Below are 21,892 nucleotides of genomic sequence, written 5' to 3' on the forward strand. Positions count from 1 at the left end.
TGGCTAAAGCCACAGTGGCGGAGGTGTGCGGAAGGAGGAAGCACGAACCTAAATCAACCAAGGAGGCTTGGAGCTTGACCAGGAAAGGGTTAGTTTTCCAGCCTCGAATGACGACCCTGGTTTTGCCTATTAGGCCGATTGCTGGGAATGAGGGATGCAAGGAACCCGAGGCAAAAACTGGAGAAGCGACATGTGAAAGCAAGACATGCATATGAGGTACGAATGTATTGTAATAGGCACCCGAATAGGAACTACCTAGGAGTCTGGGTTCAACTACTGTTTCTCAAGTATACCATAGCCAGGTCAGGACAGGCTTGCCATAAATAAACCACGATTGACCGGAAAGGTGCTGCGTTCCTACGGTGCCACAAACTCAACGACTCTTGTCAACGGGAACACCAACATTCATCGAAAAATGCCCGAGGATGGATTCTGTTGCACCCAACTGGCATGTTCTGTCACAAGTGCGGGCACGGGCATATTGTGTCATTCTTCATATGTATCTCTACCAAGTCGGTTAGTATTTCAGGGTCACCCGACAAGCAATGACGTTGAGACGACGGAAGGTTTACCCTTTCGGCACCATCACCATCGATCGACATTGCCATTTTGCCAGTATGAACAGCCATGATCATGCACAGCTCTTGCCCTCTCGGTAGCACACCATTCATACCACGGCGCCTGCCTCAACTGTTTGTTCTAGTCCCCATTTAGATCTCTCCCCGTACCACTTTGGGTCAGTCGATATCCACAATGGCCTGCCATTGCCACACAAATTTTATGGGCTTTTTGTAAGGGTTCAATTTCTTCGCTTGCACTGGCCATGTCTTTCAGTTTGTCCCTCCAGCGACCATCGACCATCGGTTGAATGGTCCACTCTTCCATCTCAATCCCTTTCTATTGTTCCACGCCAAAACTCACATGTATGGAGACTCGAGCTCTTCGCCTTGTGAATGACTTCAAGGATCCTCGATCCCGTGGGCTTCGATGCAACTGTCCTATAGAATATTGATATCCAGCTATGTGCTCCATATTCCATATTCACTAGAGAGCTCTTGATGCGCTTCCTCGGCTCAAGCTCAAAGCTATGCTATGCCTGAGCTCCACTTGCACCACCTCAGCCATTCAGCCCACAAGCCATCAGCTTGAATGCCAGCACCTTCATCATGCAGAAACCCAATCACCGATCCCACGAGCCTCCACGGTACGTTGCAGCATGCTCTTTGCCTCTACTTGTCCAAGTTTCGAGGTCGCTAGCTGTACTTGGACTTTCCAATTACGTGAAATCAAATGCTCCTCAATGCCTTCAATGGTCAATATACCAAGAAATAGGGTCTTGTACTGCATATGCTGTGGACCATATGAAGCTCTCCCCAGATCGACATCATATTGATCCTACCTTACGATTTCCCGATCATCTTCTGCATGCTTCTCCTCAATTTGGGCATTTTATATACCACCTGACTTATTTCTTGAGATCAACCATTCGCCTCCGCTCTTCTTTAGACCAGTTAGTCAAACAACACATTCCAAACAAGACTTGTGCTCCGTTGGCCCTTTCTCTCATGCTACTCACGACCTGCATTTTTCCATAGCATAAAGGCGAGGTGTAAGTTTCGACGTCTGAGCTCTTGGCCCTCATCTTTCCCTGCCAAATATTGATGACAGGACTGTGTGGTGAGAACCAGCAGTCTTTGACGTCCACATTTTGCGTCTCTGATACACAACTACAACATCCACATCAAGATGTTGAGTAAAACCTTCCTCACGGTCTTATTGGCAACTGCCACCACTGCGTAAGTCAAATTAGTCCAAAAGTCACCAAAAACAGCAAGATTCTGACAAACTCAATGTTCAGTTCTCCTCTCCTGAGGCGTGATTTTCCATATGGAACCACGCCTGTTCGAGGAGCCAATATTGGAGGGTGGCTGGTTCTGGAACCTTGGATCACACCGTCGATATTTCAACAGTTTGACGGCAGTGTCATAGATGAATACACCCTAACCAAGAACATTCCCAATGCCGGTGACATCTTGAGAAGTCATTGGGACAGCTGGGTCTCACTTGGCGACTTCCAGAAGATCGCAGAAAATGGATTCAATCTAGTTCGTATACCTATAGGATATTGGGCGTTTCAGAAGTATCAGGGGGATCCGTATATCCAAGGTGCTGCCGACTACCTAGAGACGGCAATTGGCTGGGCGAGACAGACTGGTCTCAAGGTCTGGATTGATTTGCATGGTACGTGTGGATTTCCACCATAGATGAGACAAAACTGACATAAACCACCAGGTGCACCACTTTCACAGAATGGATACGACAACTCTGGTCAACTGCTTTCGACGCCCGGCTGGACAACGGGAGGCTCGGTTAGTGCAACTCTGGATGTTATTGGAATCATTTCGAAACAGTACGGGACTCCAGAGTACGCTGATGTGGTTGTTGGAATCCAACTTCTCAACGAACCTTTAATGTCTGCTCTGAGCGGCGGCAGAGGCGCAACTCAAGGCTATTATGAGGTAAGTCGCCTGCTACCCAGAGTCACTGCCCCAAAGATGGCATACATACTCACCTCCTTTACCCCCAAATAGGCAGGATACAATATCATTCGCGAATCAGGGCAAACACCAGTCGTGATCCACGACGGATTCGCCAACCCCTCGCAATGGAACGGCTTCCTGACCGGACAAGGCAGCAACGGCGCAATCGTCGACCACCACGAATACCAAGCATTCACACCGGAACTCCTGGCCCTCTCGCCCTCCGAACACGTCGACTATGTGTACTCGAACGCCAACAAATGGGGCACAGGACAGGACAAGTTCGTCGTCGTGGGCGAATGGTCCGCGGCGCTGACCGACTGCGCCCCAGCTCTCAACGGCTACGGCATCGGCGCCCGGTACGACGGCACATACTCGAAGCGCCAGGCCGACGGCTCGTATCTGACGTCCTCGTACATCGGCTCCTGCGCAAACGTAAACTTCATCGACCAGTGGACCCAGGCCCAGCGTGGCGCGTACGCGAACTATATCCGCGCGCAGCTCGACGTCTTTGAGAGTAAAGTCCAGGGCTGGATTTTCTGGAACTTCAAGACCGAGGCCGCAGCCGAGTGGGATTTGTTTCGTCTTATTGATAACGGCGTGTGGCCGCGTTCTTGAGGACAGAAGGAAGATCAGATGGACGGAGAAAGCTAGGCTTACTGTACATCCTCAATTCTTCAAGTGCGACCATTTACAGCCTGCATGCCACGACTTTCATGTTGGCCCCCAAATTATGACGGAGCCCGCTTCATCACGACCACATACGGACAGACAGACATACATACGATCACTCAGCCAAGGAACCACCTTGACGATAACGACGATACACTAATAAAACACTAAACCACGATCCCCACGACCGGAAAACTAGTTCGGAATTCGCATAATCCTCACTCACGAAGACACCCCAAGGAATGCCACGATCCTATGCACATACATACACAAAGCATACGGGAAAGAGAGACAGTGGTCCTGATTCCTCGTCCAAACTCTACTTCAATTCAAATCCAACCTAATTCAATTCGATACTCCCCCACCACCGCTCGCTGGCTCATGCATTCGCGTAGAGCATTCCACCCCTTTTTTCCCATTGAGGACTTAACTTACTTTATGAAAGCATGCCGTTGATGGGTATTTGCTCGAGGAGATGTTTGGGACTGTGTGGTCTCTTGCAGAAATGGGGATACTAACGCTGATATTGCATCCTATCGCTTGGGATTTGATCACTTTGGCATAAGGTGATATGTGGCAGGAGATTAGTTGCATGCTCCGAGTGGATAGGATACGATGAGTAGGGTAGTAAGATGTCTTAAATAATGTCATTGCAGAGGTGTTGCTACTGCATAGCTTTGCCATTGTTCATTTGGGTCTCTATCTGGGTGCTTGTTCGTGGTGAAGACGTCAGGATCTGCGACATCATCTGAAAGTAGACCCATCTACATCCAAATCTGCACTCACTCCCAACCCACCATCGCGGTTTTTCGTCTCATTTCATGTCTGGGAATATCAATCCATTTCGTGTCCGTCACTGTAAGGTATGCGTCCGGCCCTATTCAATCAAGAAGCCATCTGCGGTAGCCCTGATGGTCTTTTCGAAGTCAACCTCCTCGTCCATCTCCAACAATTTGGCTCCTAATACATCCACCTCCACAAATGGCTTCTCCAGATCGAAGCTGACACTGATAGGGAAGAACTCGCTCTCATCGTCTGTTTGCGCCTCGAACTCGAAGGAGCCACTGGGGTTGCTCGCGTCAACTGCTCCGATGGTCCATTCAAGGCTATCTCCGGTGACTTGATATATGGCATCAAATGACGCAACGGCGGGTTCTCCAGAACTGTATGGGATTGTAACGCTCACGTTTTGTAGAGAGTGTGCTTCGGGATCCACAAGTTCGTACTCAAGGGTGATGGTGTACGAGTCGTCTGACTTGTTGACCCAGGCGGTGAAAGTGATGGGCAGGACATCATTGGAGTCCGCAGGAGCCGTCGCCCGCCACCTTAATACACCGATACTGTTATTGGCAGGGAATCGTTTTGTAGTATCTTTGAGTTGAAGGACTTTAGTTGAGGTGAAGAGGTTGCGGTCAACGTTGGGATGTGTGCGGAATTGAGCCTTCAGTGGCCCCTCGACAGCACGAACGGAAAGTGACAGTTTTGCCAGTGCGGGATCTGAGATTTTGAGCTGTAGGTCACCTTTGACTTCAAATGACTTCAGCGCTCCTTCTCGTGAGAGTTTCGCGGATAGGGTTTCGTTGACGGTGATAGTTATGGGATTGGTGCTGGAATGGACGGAATCGTGGTGTGCATGGGATGATGAAGCAGTTCGGTCAGGAAGAGTAGTGGAATCAGGCGCGGTGTTGGCTGCCTCTGTTTCCTCGGGACCAAGGTCTTGTTGAACTTTGGCAAAGGCATTGGAGGTCTTTGACTTTTTCCCCAACTGCATGCCCTTTGTCGACCGGCTGGCAGCGAATTTGCTTGCCGTCTTGTTCTTTTCGGCCTCGTAGGTGTCGTAGGTCTCAGGACGAGAGGGGGGTGTATAGGTTGGCTGTGTAGGCATCTTGGGAGCAATTCCACGACCGTAGGCAGCAGATCGAGCAGCTTCTTTCCTCTGAAGTTCGAGTTGTTTGGCTTTGCGTTTCCTTTCCTCTGAAGCCTCGAGTTCCTTGTTACGGGCAATGATCTCTTGGATGCGCTCCTCATGCGATTCCATTTCTAGGAAGGTCTTTATTTGGCTGAGGGAAAGGTTCTCTCGATAACCCATAGTGACGAGCTCGTCGAAAGCAGAAAGTAATTCGAAGGCATAGCGCAGGATTTCACGCTCGTCGGGCTTTCTGCAAATAGAGGTGACGACCTGACCGAACAGGTGGAGGCTGTCGATGTCTTGTAGGATGTTTGACTGTTTATTGGTGATGAGGACGAGGTACAGTTCATCAAGAGGTTGGTAGACGAAGCGAACATTCTCGCTCTCAACCGTGGTGTGTTGGGTAGAGGAATCTGCGAGTTTGGGGAATGAAGCGAGGAGGGCTTCAACCCGCGACTTTTGGATTTCGACAAACTGGCGAGACAGGAGAGCCTTACCGCCTCGAGTGCAGATGGAGGCTGCTAAGACGACCATTTTGACGAAATGGTGGTGAGAGTAGGGAAAAGGGTGATTGTCAAAGAACCGGCGTGAGAACAATTAATTGATCTCCAATGTGGACGTGGACGGGCATGTCTCGTAGGTCGGAGAGGCCACGGTTCTTGTGTTGCCCTTGACAGAAGACTTGTCTGACAGGGATAGATTTCTGCTGGGTTAGGTGTGGGTTCTCAATAGTTGTCCAGCGGTGGCACCGTCAGACAGAAATTGTCAAGGCACGGAAAGGGGATGTGGAAGTTACCCATGGTGGTCGCTCTATCACTATTTGTTTGTTCAAATGAATCATGTGTATCTAGGCATTCCTTATCGTCCTTGCGGGAACATTATATACTGGGTACCTATGTGTGAAACCAGGAGAATATCTTGATAATCGGGCTAATAATTGACTGTGGAAGTCACATGGAGTTGTACAGTACAATTGAATCAACACACTGCAAGACTGTATACTCTGCTATCACTTGAACTGAACGACCATGACTCATTTACTGGGCCTATTGGCAACCTGATTGCAGCTTATTCAACATGATTAAACAGGCACATGGGCAGGCACCTGGTAGTGTTGATTTAGGTACTATTCTATTGTCGACTGTGCGCAAACGGCAAGGGCATGTGAATTTATAATGAATGGTCGTGGCTGCCTGCAGATGTGATCAAGTTCTTGGCGTTTGCCTCCTCATCACTGTCATCAATCCTCGATGATCCTCCTCTTGCGCCGTTTAAATTCTTTCGGTCTCCCATCCATCAACTTGAACAATTGTTGCACGCACTGCGTTATGCCGTAGCGCAGTCTGACTCTCAGAGAAAGAATACTAACACTCAGTGTTTTGATGCCCCACCTTCGCCACCCATTGCAGGCCTCCTACCAATCCACGTATCTTGTCGCCTTCACTCCCTCCCACCAGACTCTTGACTCTCCGATCCCATCTTCGAAGGACGAAGAAACTCTTGAATAAAAACTATCGCAAAGTGTCTGTCCACCAACTGTCTTGGTCTGGCGCCAATACTTGTCAGATATGAGTGCGGCTCCCTCCTTTGCTTTCAACGATATAGACGCGTCACATTTACCAGACAGTATGGATGTGGCTTCCTCCCCTTACCAACCTCCAAATGACATCGATCTCGACCTCGACCCCTTTCGCGATCCATCTGTCCTCGAAGACGAAATGATCGATTACCAGGATGATCTTGTGCTTCAAGATGATGGTCCCCAAGATATCGCTATTGACGACATCATGGATCAGGCAAGTAATGCCGGACACGAATTCGATTATAACATGGATTCCTCTCTTGAACAGCCAGAACAAACGCGAGACGACGATGATGATGATGTTTTGTACGAAGACGAAGACGAAGACGAATCAGAAATTATTCCTCAAGACTTGGATCATGAGAATAATGACGATCAACCAACTGCAAACCATACCTTGAAATTTATCGCAGAAGATGATGCTGTTGGCGAATCAATCGACGGCAACTTTGACGAGCACGTTGAGCTGCAGACTGACGACCGACCTACCACACAGGCGCCTCATCCCGAGGACCACCAGGACGCATCTGCTTCCGGTGATAATCTAGTCCAAATTCAAGGGAATCCCGGTTTCCAGCCACCCCAGCCTGCTGCGCAGTCGCCTCCTGCTCACCCAGAAGACGACTTACCTATCGAAGGAGAATCTGGAGAAACAGACCTGCTCCCAGACGATAGCGAATATGTCCACCTTGAACCACTAGACTATCGGCAAGAGAACGACCCGGAGCCAGATGCCGTAGACCGGAATCTCTCCCCTCTCCCACACGAAAACGAGCAGACGATTTCAGATACTCAGCACGAAGAAGCCCCAGAATCGAAAGGCATCCACGTTGACCCAACCCGTGAGGTCCATCCTGTCACTCTGGTCTACCTTGAGGAAGAAATGTCTTTGTTTCCTCCGCTCATTGGGGATGGTTCTTCAGTTTATTTTCTGTCTGACTCAAATCTTGCTTCACAACCTCTTGATAAATTGCTGGCTGCGTGTCGTGAAATCCTCACTGGCACCCTCGAACATGATGACGAACTCGTTCTCGATATCCCGGGTCTAGGTCTTCATATCTGTGAAGACTCGAAATACTCTGCACAGATCACGTTGGCCAGCGTGCTTGAGATATACCTCAAGCTTTGTCATAATGACCCCGATGACCAGTGTCAGCCTCTGTATTGTCATCTAAGCAGTCGAGTGAGTCTTGCATCACAGTACGCCTACCTCTCGTCCGCAGGCGACGAAGGTAAGACTTACGCCGAAATCGTAGCCGACCATGTCGATACTCCGGAAGAGGCCTCGACCCATATGGACGACCAGGTGCACTCGCCGGTTACCCAAGACGCAAGCCTGGAAGCCACTGAACATGAGCTGCCCCCTTCTCCCAAAATTACAGGCCACACTGATCTAAGTCAAGTCGGCCCGGATCTCCCACATGTAGAGGAGGATTTGTTCAAAGAAGTTGACGAGGATCCCCACGCTCAAACCGACGGTGTCCAAGCGCTCAACAAGGAACCCTCGGAAGAGGAACCGCCGTTGATTGTCCAGGATTTCCAACCAGATCATCTTCAAGAAGAGGTTGGAGGTTTCGATACTGTAGATTATCCAGACCAAGAAGACACCCTGCAACACAGTCATCATCATGAAAGCCCTGCAGCTGAAAGCAGCAGCTCGCACACTGTTGAAGCATATTATGATGACACTGGCAATCACGAGGCATATGAAGAGGACGCCAAAGGTGAAGATCTGTTTAGTGATACAAATCAAGAAACAGCCGATCTCCTCGATCAGCAACAAGACACCGAGTATGAAAGTGGCTATGGCGATGAAGAGCTCTTTGTGCAAGACAACGTTGGCGCAGATGTTGTTGGAGCTCCATCTATATCACTACCGGAGGAAGGCGATGCCCGGTTCTTTCCTGCCACGATTGAGCAGAAATCCTTGAAGAGCGATGTAGCCGACGCAAGCCTCGACTTCCTTGAAGACGAAGCAGACTCTGGCATTGCTGATCTCCCGAAAGACCATGACCTTGTTGGCCCAAGTCCGCCTATCACACCGTTTAAACCGAACGTTTCGAAACGCAAGGCCGAGGTTGATGATGACCTTGACTTTCTGGAAATCGGCACACCGGAACCAAAGCGTCGCAGATCATCTTGACTTGTCATTACTGCCTTATTCTTGTCCTTCATTGATCCCATTGGCATGCGAGTGCTCAAAGTTTCAGAACCGATAGACGACATCCCACCTGGACTTGCAGCGTCGACTGACAGTCCCCGAAACGGCACAGGATACTAACCACAAAAGGCTTCTTCCAAGCTAGCAATCGTAGAACCTTCCGACTCTTTGGCCAACATCAACACCAAACCCCTTGTTTTTCGCCTTTACAGTTTTCTGTTTGAGCGTTGCGATCCCCTTTGAACCCTTGTACTACTAATCTTCAGCTTCTTTTAGCACGATACCCGGGTCGACTCCTGCCTGGGGTTTGTTGTCGTCTCTGCATCGACCTGTTCGCACCCATTTCCACCTATCCCTTTTTATCCGCAGACTCCTACCCCAGGCCGTATTCTTTCCCATTCACTTCTATTGTGATAGCATGGCTGAATGCGAGAACTTTGTGCTCTCCAACTTGCGCCAAAAGAGGTGGAAGTATGCAGACTACTCAGAGAACGGTCACAATAATCCAGCGACATTCCTCCATCACGGCACATGATTGATATACAGGCTAGCGTATTTCAGCAGTCCCGCAAATCTCGGTATATGTGGTCGGAGCTTTTTGCCTTGTTTGTCAGTTGCAAAGTAAGGAAACGATCACATTCGAAATCATGAATAAAGAACAAGAAATTTGGCAACGGCGCATTGTGTACTCTAGACAACGCAGGCTGTGCGAAACGCTAGCCTGGAGATCAAATAGGACTACATGTGGAAGAAGAATGGACAGGAATCAGAACTCTTTACTTCATCCTTAGGCTCGTTGTCGTTCGATGATGCATGTCTATTCTAGAAACTAGATGGTGAAGCATTCTCTATCTCGTTGTGACTGCCAATCCGAGGAGTATCACGTGTGAGTCTACCACTACTAGACCAATTACGATTGATGTATTTCACATCATGGATAACCAGGCAGGAACTCAGCATGATCATGTATTGCTACTTTACCAAATGTGAAGATACATGATCGATTGAAGACTGTTGTCTGCATAACACAACATAACGTATATTGCGTGCGTTGCAGTGGTGCTCCACCCACCAAATCAAGACTCTCGAGTGTCCCACACCCCCGGGGCTTTGTCTCCAATACCTAGGTAATTTCCCATACAATATAACAGTAAGTCAGATCTGTCGCGTTTTGCATGGCAGCCGAAATGATCTCGGCCATCGTCAACCAAATCTACACTCGGCTCGTCAATTCAGTCGCTTTGGTGTCATGCACCTGTTTCTCAGAAGGGCCAACGCTCGTGTCACTCGTTTCGTCATCACTCTGTTTTCTCTCTCCAGCTGGCGCAGTAGCAGGCTTAGCCTTGCTCCATGGGTAGCGACCCTTGGTCTCCTTGAATCTTAAGAGGAGGAAACCAATGATGGCACAGATCCAGAAAACATTGTAACCGATCACGCTGCCATATGTGGCACTGTTCTGCCAACCGAAAAGGGCATTGAAGATACCCCAACCGCCGCCTCCGTTCAACTCAGGGTTGCAGCAGTTAACGTGCCAGACGCTCCGTCGGATGTCGTAAGAACCTGCACCAGATCCAGTTTCGGCAGCGTCACCTCCCGTCAGTTTGTTCCAGTCATTGGCCTCAAAATACCAGATGCCCCTTGAGAACAGGCCTGCTGCGACGAGGTAGAGGAAACAAGTGCTGATAATGAGGAAGATCTGCAGCGGAGCCATATTGCCACCTTTGTAAATGATCAAACCAACGGCGCTTCCAGCTAATAGCCCACAGATGGTGGGCAAGGGGATTGAAGAGGCCGGAGCTCCCAGGCTGACGCCACCAACAAAGACGATTGCCTCAAGGCCTTCACGGAGAATGGTGATGAAGGGGAGCAGAAACATGGCATACTTCTCGGCCCAAGCCTTGAAACGACTGCCCAATTTGCCATTGCGATTGTCCTTGGCTTCGAGTGCTTTGGCCAACTTGACGCGCCATTTCGCCTGCATCTTGGAGATACGCAGCAAGGCGGCTCCCATCAAGGCGATAATGAGTGATGCAAGTATTCCAAACACACCTTCCCAAATGTATTCGGCTTTTCCCCATTCATCCTTTCCAATGCCATAGAAAGCACCAATCAGGCCACAGCCCACGATAAGACAAATAATGAAACCGACAATTGTTCCCCACCAAACCTGTGTCACCAGAAGTCAGTAAATGGCTTGTGGCGATCGATGCTAATCCATACTTGATTGCGCAGTTTCTTATAGACTGTTTTGTCTCGATCCGGGCCTAGCTGCTGCTTCAGGAACGAAAGCAACACCGAGACGATAATACTTGTCTCCAATGTTTCTCTGAAGACGATGAAAAACACCGGTACGGCGAAGACGTTGACCATTGTGACTATGGGCAAATGCCGACAAGTTCAATAACAGTGGAGTGGAATATCTGTACTTCGCCTGGTCAATTTACAGAACGTATGTATGCGTGCGAAGGGGTTGACCAAAGGCGGGAAAAGTGCCTCCAGGACTGGTAGAGGAGGGCGAGGGTGGGCAAGTTTTGGATCAGATAAGATATTATAAGATGGCAACCAGGCTTAAAACAGGTGAGATTGATTTCTAGGTGGGTCTTTGAACCTCCTCGTAAGGAACTCCTACTCGCGCGCGACAAGTCTGGAATACTGAGTCGAACAAGCGAGGACAAGGAGAAGCCGAAATACCTCAAATTGTCTAAAAACAACCCATATGCTAACAGAATGGAACCTGCAAAACTGTGTCAGTCCACCGCCGATGTCGCTCTGGCTGAACACGAGTCCCGCGTCGGGACCATGATCAGACTGGACTACTCAAAAAGGCTACTTCCTCAAGTCACAAGTGAATGGCAGGATCCATCATGCACTTACTAGCGAGCTTCCCATTTGCAAAGATAAGTTTCGCGTTTGAAGCTAGAATGATACCCTGTCGGTGGTCCGGTTGCCCAGTGGTCTGCACGAGCACCAGCTTCCCACGATCTGCGTCTCAGAAAAATGTACATGCCACGGCTCGGTATGCTGACCACCACACCACGAGCATCGATAAAGAGGTTTTATTCTGATCCCCGAAAGGACAATCCTGGGGGGATCATCAGTCACAGTATGCACTACATTCCCACCACGATTAGATTCTCCACCTGCCCAAAGTCCTCATGGTTTCTTGGACCCTTCTTCCAGACTTCATTTACTCGTACGAGTAGGTCGAAGTTGTCCAGCTCTTTGGGAGTGCCCCGCTGTTCTTCACTTGGCCGCTACTTGGTAAATGCTTAGTCCTCGCTTCGGCGCTCTTCCAAGAAAGCTTGGACGCAGAACTCTAACAGCTTGGCCTTCAGCCGGAGGAGTCCTGCACGAAGCCCTGCATCGTGGAAGGAGCTTGCAAGAGGAGCTGCAGCGATCATCCATGAAGTTCACAATTCTGCAAGACTAAAGAGGACAATTTCTTCGGATGATGGACAGGCGCGGGATGAAAGATGTCCCTTTGAATCTGACAAGATTTTATCAGATAACGAGAATATGACCGGTGGGGTGCCCGCATTCGCTAAAATTCCGCTGATTGGGCCTAGAGGGTCTAGATTAGATCAGATGTTTGGGCGAAAATTTCTATCTGATCCCCAACATCACACCACTGGCTGGGTGGCTGGATCACCTCGTTTGGATCCCCGAACTACATGGTCGATTTCAAGCCACAGGCAATCTTCTCACTTCCCAAGTTCTCACGGATATGCGGCTTGTGACGAGGAGGCAGGAGCTGCGGCCCAGCCTGTTGTCCTCAGAACGCAAAAATCACGCTTTAGCCAAGCTGTTTAGCTATAGTCTTGACGGTACCAATGATCCCACTCCAAGGCCCATCTTTACCACAAGGTTGGTTTACCGAATCCTTGCACCAGACGCACATCCCTCATGTCACAAACATCAATTGGTTACGCCGCCCGCTCCTGCCGTACAAGCCACTTTGTTTCCCCACCAAAAGCATGCCGCGGTATGTTCCATCATCTGAATGCTGCCGAAAGAAGTGCCCAACCCTTCGCGTGATTGCATCCTTTCCCACACCTTTCTCGTGATCAAGGCCCAACTCACATGACAATCTAATCTAATCGTCAGACGCTTGCAGGTTGCTCCACACCGGAGCAGTATCGGACCTGAGGTCGAGCAGACTGACTACACCATACAGCCCGAACGAGAGACAAATTAATTCTGGACAACAACGAAGCCAGGAAAAGTTCGCTTCGCTGGCTCCGCCTCCTTGATCTTATCTGATCACCGTCATCATCATTCTTTTGTTGTCTCCTCTCTTCAAGTCCATCGGGTACATTGTATTGCTGAGTATTCCTTTCAACTGAGAAGGAAACACCACAATGGCGCTTTCCCTCTCAAATTTTCTTGTCTCAAGTATTATACTCTTGACAGCATTTGTCGCAGCAGAGACACATACCTACGACTTTTCCATCGGTTGGGTCATCAGAAATCCTGATGGCCAGAAAGATCGACCCGTCATTGGCATCAACGGCGAATGGCCAATTCCCAAGATTGATGTGACCATCGGTGACCGCCTGATAGTAAACGTGAAGAACGACCTTGGAAACGAATCGACTTCGCTCCATTGGCATGGATTATATCAGAATGGTACAAATCACATGGACGGCGTCGCACAAGGCACGCAGTGTCAGATTGCACCCGGTGCTTCTTTCACCTACAGCTTCACGGTAGACTTGACACAAGCCTTAAGCCATCCTCTTCTGACCAGTGCAGGTCGATCAACCGGGAACTTATTGGTACCACTCGCATGTTGGTGGTCAGTATCCAGATGGACTCCGAGGGCCCCTGATTGTCCACGACCCGGAAAACCCTTACGCAGACCTCATTGACGAGGAATTGATCGTGACCCTGTCCGATTGGTATCATGAGCAGATGCCACCTCTGATCGCCAAGTTTTTGAGTGTTTCTAATCCAACTGGTGCGGAGCCAGGTAAGTCAGCTCCCAATAAATCGTCTAGTTAGTGCATTGACTTACTTTGATAGTTCCTCAATCTGCGCTTATGAATGATACCCAAGGCCTTCAAATTCCAGTCGAGCCTAACAAGACATATTTCCTCCGCATCGTTAACATGGCTGCCTTTGCTGCACAGTACTTCTGGATCGATGGACATACTTTCCGCATCATTGAAGTGGATGGTGTGTACCATGAACCCACTGAAGCCAGTCTGCTCTACATCACAGCTGCACAACGCTATGGTGTCCTGCTGACTACCAAGAATGAGACCGACGCCAACTTCGCCATCATGGGTTCCATGGATCAGGATCTGTTTGATCAAATCCCTGATGGTCTCAATCCAAATGTAACGTCTTATTTGGTCTACGATGCATCACTGCCAATGCCCGAGCCGTCTGAAATTGAAGAATTTGACCCATTCGACGATATGGAGCTTGTTCCTACGGATGGCGAGGAGCTATACACTGATCCGTCTCTTATTGTCCAACTAGATGTGTTGATGGATAACTTGGGTGATGGTGCCGTACGTATTTCGGTTCGCGATGTGTGCCCAAGCTTAACCAACTAACCATCTCCATAGAATTATGCATTCTTCAGTGGCATCACTTACGTTGCCCCCAAAGTCCCCTCACTCTACACCGCACTCACAGCAGGCGAGTTCGCCACCAATGCCAGCGTCTACGGTACCAACACCCACTCATTCGTGCTGGAGCACAACAGTGTCGTCGAAATCGTCTTGAACAACCAAGATCCTGGTAAGCATCCATTCCATCTGCACGGTCACGCCTTCCAGACCATTCTCCGTGGTGAGGAAGAGTCCGGCGACTTTGATCCCGAGTCCGTCACCAATGGATCTGTGGTGTATCCAACCAAGCCCATGCGACGAGACGTCATTCTTGTCCGTCCCAACGGCCACCTCGTCATGCGATTCAGAGCCGACAATCCTGGTGTCTGGCTCTTCCATTGCCATATTGAGTGGCATGTTGATTCCGGGTTGATTATGCAATTCGTCGAGGTGCGTTTCTCTTCGCTCTTATACACTCCCCCCCCTCCAATGAACCCAAGACTAACCCACCCTCTTCACAACGCCAGGCCCCGCTCGTCCTGCAAGAAACCCTCACGATTCCCGAAGACCACTTCGCCGCTTGCGCCGCCGTCTCCCCACCGGTACCCACCATCGGCAACGCCGCCGCCAACACAAAGGACTACCTGGACCTGACGGGCCAGAACCTCCCGCACGCCCCGCTCCCCTCAGGTTTCACGGCGAGAGGTATCGTCGCCCTGGTCTTCAGCATTATCGCCGGCCTGGTCGGCGTCGCCGTCATTGCCTGGTACGGCATGGGTGAGATGAGCCAGCTCGAGAAGGAAAAGCAGGTCGACCATGTCCAGCACGTTGCGGCTGATCGCGGCGTCGTTAGTCGGACGAATACAGCTGCTGAGGGGGATGTCGCAGGCGGTGGAGATGTTATTAGCGAAGCCCGTGCAAAATAATTAGGTGGTGTTCTAGCCTTGCGGTGCTGTATTTGTCGTGGCTTTGTGGGAAGCAGATGTGAGGCTTCACGTCAAGCGAGGCTTGTGCGGTGGTGATATGCCTTGATATGTGATGATATGATATGATGCAGGGAAGGTCGGGCGACTCTCCACGCCCGGCAGCAGCGCCTGGCTTTTGAGCGGTCAGTTAGGGGTTCGAGCTACTTTTACTGCGCATGCAACACTATACCACCGGCTTCACGATCTAGATACCTCTATCTATTTCCTGACTCTGGATTAATTCTGCCATATCTATCCAACCAATAACGATGCCAAATATCATTTTTTGACTTCGGAACATGTTTTGTTTGGCACCCTCGCAGTGTGTAAACTCGGGCGGGCTGGCGATGTGCGATGTGCGATGTGCGATGTGCGATGTGCGGTGTGCGTTGTTCAGCAGGCGGAAGGCGCAACGCCCCGGCAAACTGGTTGGAGCCGGTCGGGTCGAGTTGAGGTTCGACTGAGTTTCTATTTCAACGTAGAGCTGTTCGGAGTGTTGCACGTCCATGGCGGTGCTTGTTGGCAGTGGGATTGAGCCTTTGGGGTATATACTCATACAGTGCATATCTACCGTGGTCCGCGGGTGGATCCCATTAGGAGTGTTAAAGGAAATATGTCAGTAAGTGACGTGAGGTCTATTGAGATTAGATGAGATACATCGTATGGAGTACGTACTGTAGTTCGCTGGCGAGCTAAGATGATGCGATATGATGCGATATGATACGATATGATACGATATGATACGATATGATACGATATGATACGATATGATACGATATGATATGATATAATGTGATATGATATGATCGGCGGCTCGAGACCTGATTGTAATGGCTTGAGCTGGCTGCACTAGGTGTGAACACGAGGACGGGAGGGAAGCTCTGCAGCTGTGGAGGTCTATGTGTATGTGTTCATCTAGACATAGATGTATATAGGTATATATATCGGTCCCCTCGATGGCTCTAAAATCCTGCAAAGTCTGTGTGCATCATATAGTGCTCTGAGATTGCTGGCACCGGAGTAGTGGATCTGGCAGTTCCTGGGCTTCCTCTCGCGCAACACCCTCACCAGCGACCACTCTTGAAGCGGAAGCGGCTCATCCACCTCCTCTCGTCCGCCTGGCGCTCGAGCGCCTGCCTCATGGCCTTGGAATACTCCTCCTCTTGCTCTTTGAGTCGCAACTCGTCGCCGTTCAAGCCCTCGCTCTCCATCTCCTGCACCATCTCCAGATGATCCGCGCGCTGGGTCTTGGTCGTCACGATGCCGACCCGCTCGCCTGTCCAGATCAATAAGTCGCCGTCGCCTCGCGTCCCGAACTCGGAGTCTGGAGTCGCCAGCGCAATGATCTTGCGCGCGACTTGATCCCCGGAGATGGCGGCGATATTTGATGCCGGCGTCGTCAGGTCGAAGTCGTTGATGTTCCATTTTCGCACAAGGCTGCGGCCGTCTCTCTCCACCCATTTCAGCCCGCCTTCACTGTCTGAGTACACTATTTTCGTGCCGTGCGTGGCGACAGACAGGAGCTTGGAGCGCGCGGCGTCCTGCCGGTTTTTGTAGCTGAAGAGCTCTTCGGCGTCGCCGTCGCCGTCGTTGGTGTTCGGGCTGCTTTTGGTGTGCGGGAGCGAGTAGAGTTCCAGAGAGCCACGGCCTCGGTATTCGCCGCACGCGATGAGGGTGGAGGTGTTTGAGAGGCCCGCGGAGGAGCCCGCGGGTGGGTGCGGTATGGATGCTAGTCCTGAGAGGCTTGCAGATGAGTGGATGACGTATTGCAGACGTGGGAAGTAGCGGCGGTCGAAGGACAAGATCGTTGGGAATCGGCCTCCTGTCAGGATCTCGTGTTCGCCGTGGTGGAGAATTGACAACGGACCTGGTTCTACACGTGCGTAGGCCATCCAGTGCGGGTTTTGGAGGCGGTGCGAGGGCTTCCAACTTGGTGAGCCCGGTGCCCAGATGCGAGGTCCGGGATTAGCTGCAAACGGTGTTGTTATGCCGAACTCGGCGGGTAAGAGGGCAGAATTCTTCGTCAGATCGGGTAAGAGAGCTGTCGAGGCCCCGGCTGTTGCTGATATCTCTTCAATATGGTCGTTTGGTTCATGGTCAAGTGGCTTGACAGGCGCCCGTGGATCTAAAATATGTAGACTCCACTGGGTACCAACTGTAAGTGGAAGATCCAGATCATTGCCTTGTGACAGCGCTGTTATCGGCCATGCATATTTAGAGCGTGAGATGACCTGTAGGGTGTTAAGATCCACCTCATTCAAGACATCGCCTACCGCAATAAATGATTTCTGCTGTGCAGTGAACGAGCTGACCGAGTCAACCACGAATGACGCAGATAGATCTTCAGAATAGGTTGACAGGAGGGCAGGTCTACTTCTCCCAAGCTCTCGAAAACATCTTCTTCCGTTGGATTCTTCGCTCAGATCCCAGATTCGCAGACTGTGATCCTCGAGGTGGCCAACAAGCTTGGAAGAATGATCAAGAGTTGAAATACCCCTTATCTCCTCGTGGGCACCGTGGCCACTAGTTAGCCACTCCGTGCTCAACGGTGCATGTCGTGATTTGTATTCCGAGTACCAATCGACGTATTCATTTGGGGACGAAAGATCCCATTTGTTGGTTGCTTGAGCTCTTCGGGTTGCGTGGGTCGGTAGTTGCCCATTGGTGTCGGTTCCTCTCAAGGCGGTAGCTTCGCTGTTCAACGGGATGATTCGTGATTCTGCGACCCAAGAGTTCCAGATATCCTTTTGTCGTCTCATAAATGCACTGGGAGACTTCTCAAAGCATTTATTTCGCCAGAGTGTGTTTGCACGTGCAGACTTGGAAAGAGATGTACATGTTTGCTGAGTGGAAAGCAAGTCCTCAACTTCAAGGCAGTCAAGAATGTCTACCAAGATCTCCTGTGGTAGTTCGTCCATGTCCAAAAGTGTAGCTGGACTGTGCTTTCGCTGGTTCACGGTCAAGGCCAGAAATGATTACGCCTGGAACCGGTGTCTTAAGTAAGATCAAAATGACATCAACGACCAACTCCTCACTTTCGATTGTAAACCGCTCAGTCCGGGGAATTCATATGAAGATGAGCCAGATCAAACACGTAGTATTTGGGCGTGCTACTATAGCCCCACGAACTTACTTGACGCTGATAAACACGGAGCATATCATAAGGCTGTCTCAATGTAGCAGCAGGCTAGGTGACACGATATACGTAGGAAATGCATCGAATTCCGTAGATCCCCGGCCTTCGAATCCCCTAAACCGAAGTACGGAGGAGTATTGATGAAAAGAATGACTTTCTCGGCATTTTTGTTTCTCCGGATTTTGGTATCAAAATTGCCAAGACTATGACGAATGGCGTGCAGAACTCTCACGTTTGCGCCAGTCGTGATCTAACTGGCTTGTTGGCTTCAACCACTGCCTGCGACTCCGAGTAAAGAGTTTACGACTGAAGCACTAACACCACCAGTTACACCTTCCAGTGAAGTACGTTCTTACCCTCGCGTTCAGTCCCTTCTGGTGGAAGCCACCGCCAACAGCCATGGCTCCGAGTTCGACTGCGAGAAGAGGTCCGAGTGTTCTGGTGAGTTGGTTATGCAGATACAACCAATGCCTTTCACCATGTATGACTACCTTGCTAATATCGAGCTTGATCAGGTGCCTGAAACCCGCGATACAAGACCACCTCCAAAGCGTCAAGCTTCGCGGCTCATCACAGTTGATAGCGTTCTTCAGTATGCATCCGATATTCCATCTATGCAGAAAAGACAACCGCAGAGACCGCGAGCTTTCAGGACGGGCTCTGGTAAACCTGTTGACCCTCGACTGACTGGCCGATTCGCTGCTCCTCACATTCCCTCTCGATCGACCAAGACTTCGGAAAAGTTGGTTCTCCTACCAGAGTCCGTGGAAGAGGAAGACGAGAAAGGCGATTTTGGTCCTGAGGGCGACACCGGTCCTCCGAAAGACGACGAAAACTTCAGAAAACTTGGAAGTGATGGAGTCAAGAGTTATGCTGAGAGATTGCCCAAGTCTCGGAGGACAGAGAAAGAACTTCCTAGAGTGACAGCATACTGCACAGCGCAGGCTTACAAATTGGCCAATGTGGGAGCTTTTGTTCGTCAACGACACGGTGCTCGAGCTAAGTTGTACGATGATTGTCTATACTGTGCATATCATCTACCTTTGTTACCAGGATCGGAGGGCTATAGGGTTCGAAGTAGCCCTCCAGTCAAGAGCGCCAAGGGTGGGACTGTACTTGATGAGGTTATAGAACGGAGCGAGCAGCGCAATTATCGTCAACCCTATTACGCCGAAGAAGAAGAACAACATTCTGTGGTAGGCCATTATACCCCAGAAGAACAACCCATTGAGACGAATTCCGATGAGCAAAACGTTGAACCACCACGGATTAATGGCCATCGACGCGATAGCAACAATTCACTAAGGTCCAACAGTCCGTCTGCCCCAGCCCCATTTGATTCATATCGGTTTGCAGAAATGTATGTTTTCGGCTACGGAGTGGTTGTGTTCTGGAATTTCAGCGAACGACAGGAGAAAGATGTCTTGGCCGATTTTGCATTTGCAACTCTGGTTGACCCCGACACGAACATCGCTATGCCGACTATTCTGACGACAAACTCATTGGAGGAGGAGGACTTTGAGACTGAAGAGTTTCACTTTGAGTACAACAATGATATTGCGCGGCCACGAGTCTACAATGACATGATCACGCTACGAAATGGGGACCACATGATCAAACTAGCCATCAGCCATGCCATTGCACAAAGTACCAAATTGAGCTTCTTCGAGGAAGCTATGGCTGCGCAAATGGAAGCAGCCAAAGATGTTCCGGGACGACTGGCCAAGACGGGTGAGTTGGGCATGAAGCGAGAAGAGGTCATTAAACTACTTGGAGGACTCTTTAAAAGTCGAGTCGATGTGAATTTGTGTAAGTACTCGTGCAATGAATCCAAACACGACCACTGGAGGCTGGTCCGCTAACGAAATTATTATAGCATCCAACGTGCTCGATGTGCCGAACTTGATCTGGGATAGTGAACCGACCCTGCATCCACTATACACGGCGGTACGGGAGTATCTTGAAATCAAGCCTCGCATCCAGGTGCTCAACGAACGATGCCGGGTGTTCCTCGATCTGGCCGAAGTATTATCAGACTACATTTCTGATAACAAAATGTCTAGGATTACTTGGATTATCATAGTGCTTATTGGCATCTCGATCCTGGTCACTTGCTCGGAAGTGTTCCTACGTTTTGGGATCCTGACCACACGAGGAGGACCTAAGCTACCTCAGACGATACAGGGGTTGAGCATGAGTAGCGAGCTGTAAGGACCGCGACTAGGCGACCAGGAATCTTGTAATATTTTCATACTACGGATAGCGAGGCGTTGGGGAAAAGCGACTCTGCTATCAATGTTGACAATTAATTAATCAATGATGGTGCATTTGAGTTTCTTCTGCTTACTCGGGAAGGCCTGATGACCCAAACGTTCTATGCATGCTTCGATGCAGTAATAGTAGGAAGGCGGGCATTCTCCAGGTTCATGAGATTGAAGCCGAGGTGTTTGATCAAGTTGCGACCTGGAGAGGATAGTGGCGACGTCCATGATTGGTAGTGGTCGTTGAGATGAAGCTCGAGTGGACTGTTTTACGAGCAAGAGGAAGGATCGTGGCACACGGCTAGCGGGAATCTAAAGAACAGTGGAGTTGACGGAGGCGACCGAAGTGCGACATGGATATCAAAGGAGAAAGATAGCGATTGAAGGTCAAGACGATGCATGATTCGATGATAGACATGATAGACGAGAGGGGAACGCTGACAATCATTTTAGTTAAGTAAAGCCCAGCATCGGGGTTGCATTGACGGAGCGCGCGATGGGGCCAGGGGGGGTAGCCTCGGGCGCTCGTGACACTGTGGAGGCGCCTAGAGGCTCCTCGAGGTCAACTGGAAGTCAACTGGAAGTCAACTGGAGACCTTCTGGGCATCCAGGGCCAAGGAGGGCAGCTTATCTCCAACCCTAATCTTGGCGGCCTTGTCGAGCTTCCTTGTCGAGCATGAGTTGCCAGACGCCAGGCGGGAAGTCCATCCAGCGTTGCATCTTGTCCCCGACCCAGTGGCGCTGTCTATCCGCATCCATGTTGGTTGCGTTCTCTGAAAGCTGGACAGCCGTCCAATGACTTGCTCGACAATCACGACGCGATTAGGCTGATCGACGTGGAGTGAAAGTCTTGACATGGGTGTGCGACGAATGATACCGCACAATGCACGTCAATGGCTGGTCCACACTCTGATTTTCCCACTACTCCGTAGGTTCATCTCACTTTCTCTCTGGCATTTTTGGAATCTTGAATCTCCACGCGACGACCAGTGTGGAAAGACAAACGTCCCCCTCCCACTTGAAGCGAATACTTGCATCTGCACTTGCCTTGCAGGGTCGGTCGAGCCCTTTGCTCGGAGCTACATCCTGTTTGGCGAATTTCCACTGA

The 21,892-nt window shown here is 50.2% G+C and overlaps 7 protein-coding genes across 7 annotated transcripts; 4 read left to right on the plus strand and 3 right to left on the minus strand.

The window, feature by feature from the left end:
• Positions 1–1,746: 1,746 nt before the first annotated feature.
• On the plus strand, positions 1,747–3,158 carry LTR84_001975 (uncharacterized protein; the record flags this gene model as incomplete). The annotated part of the gene is made up of 4 exons (XM_064845593.1): positions 1,747–1,796; positions 1,859–2,241; positions 2,293–2,519; positions 2,592–3,158. 4 exons carry the CDS (start codon positions 1,747–1,749, stop codon positions 3,156–3,158), a joined length of 1,227 nt encoding a protein of 408 aa, XP_064707138.1.
• A 931-nt stretch (positions 3,159–4,089) lies between these two features.
• On the minus strand, positions 4,090–5,655 carry LTR84_001976 (uncharacterized protein; the record flags this gene model as incomplete). The annotated part of the gene is made up of 1 exon (XM_064845594.1): positions 4,090–5,655. One exon carries the CDS (start codon positions 5,653–5,655, stop codon positions 4,090–4,092), a length of 1,566 nt encoding a protein of 521 aa, XP_064707139.1.
• A 1,094-nt stretch (positions 5,656–6,749) lies between these two features.
• On the plus strand, positions 6,750–8,846 carry LTR84_001977 (uncharacterized protein; the record flags this gene model as incomplete). Its single annotated transcript, XM_064845595.1, has 1 exon — positions 6,750–8,846. One exon carries the CDS (start codon positions 6,750–6,752, stop codon positions 8,844–8,846), a length of 2,097 nt encoding a protein of 698 aa, XP_064707140.1.
• Positions 8,847–10,077: 1,231 nt separating this feature from the next.
• On the minus strand, positions 10,078–11,234 carry LTR84_001978 (uncharacterized protein; the record flags this gene model as incomplete). The annotated part of the gene is made up of 2 exons (XM_064845596.1): positions 10,078–11,031; positions 11,085–11,234. 2 exons carry the CDS (start codon positions 11,232–11,234, stop codon positions 10,078–10,080), a joined length of 1,104 nt encoding a protein of 367 aa, XP_064707141.1.
• A 1,988-nt stretch (positions 11,235–13,222) lies between these two features.
• On the plus strand, positions 13,223–15,348 carry LTR84_001979 (uncharacterized protein; the record flags this gene model as incomplete). Its single annotated transcript, XM_064845597.1, has 5 exons — positions 13,223–13,570; positions 13,617–13,833; positions 13,887–14,380; positions 14,438–14,872; positions 14,950–15,348. The coding sequence occupies 5 exons, from the start codon at positions 13,223–13,225 to the stop codon at positions 15,346–15,348; spliced, it is 1,893 nt and encodes a 630-aa protein (XP_064707142.1).
• Positions 15,349–16,451: 1,103 nt separating this feature from the next.
• On the minus strand, positions 16,452–18,305 carry LTR84_001980 (uncharacterized protein; the record flags this gene model as incomplete). The annotated part of the gene is made up of 1 exon (XM_064845598.1): positions 16,452–18,305. The coding sequence occupies one exon, from the start codon at positions 18,303–18,305 to the stop codon at positions 16,452–16,454; it is 1,854 nt and encodes a 617-aa protein (XP_064707143.1).
• A 697-nt stretch (positions 18,306–19,002) lies between these two features.
• LTR84_001981 (uncharacterized protein) lies at positions 19,003–20,734 on the plus strand (the record flags this gene model as incomplete). The annotated part of the gene is made up of 2 exons (XM_064845599.1): positions 19,003–20,332; positions 20,400–20,734. 2 exons carry the CDS (start codon positions 19,003–19,005, stop codon positions 20,732–20,734), a joined length of 1,665 nt encoding a protein of 554 aa, XP_064707144.1.
• Between the last annotated feature and the right edge of the window lie 1,158 nt (positions 20,735–21,892).

This window comes from Exophiala bonariae (genome assembly GCF_035927105.1).
Source record: "Exophiala bonariae strain CCFEE 5792 chromosome Unknown scaffold_11, whole genome shotgun sequence".
NCBI lineage: Eukaryota > Fungi > Ascomycota > Eurotiomycetes > Chaetothyriales > Herpotrichiellaceae > Exophiala > Exophiala bonariae.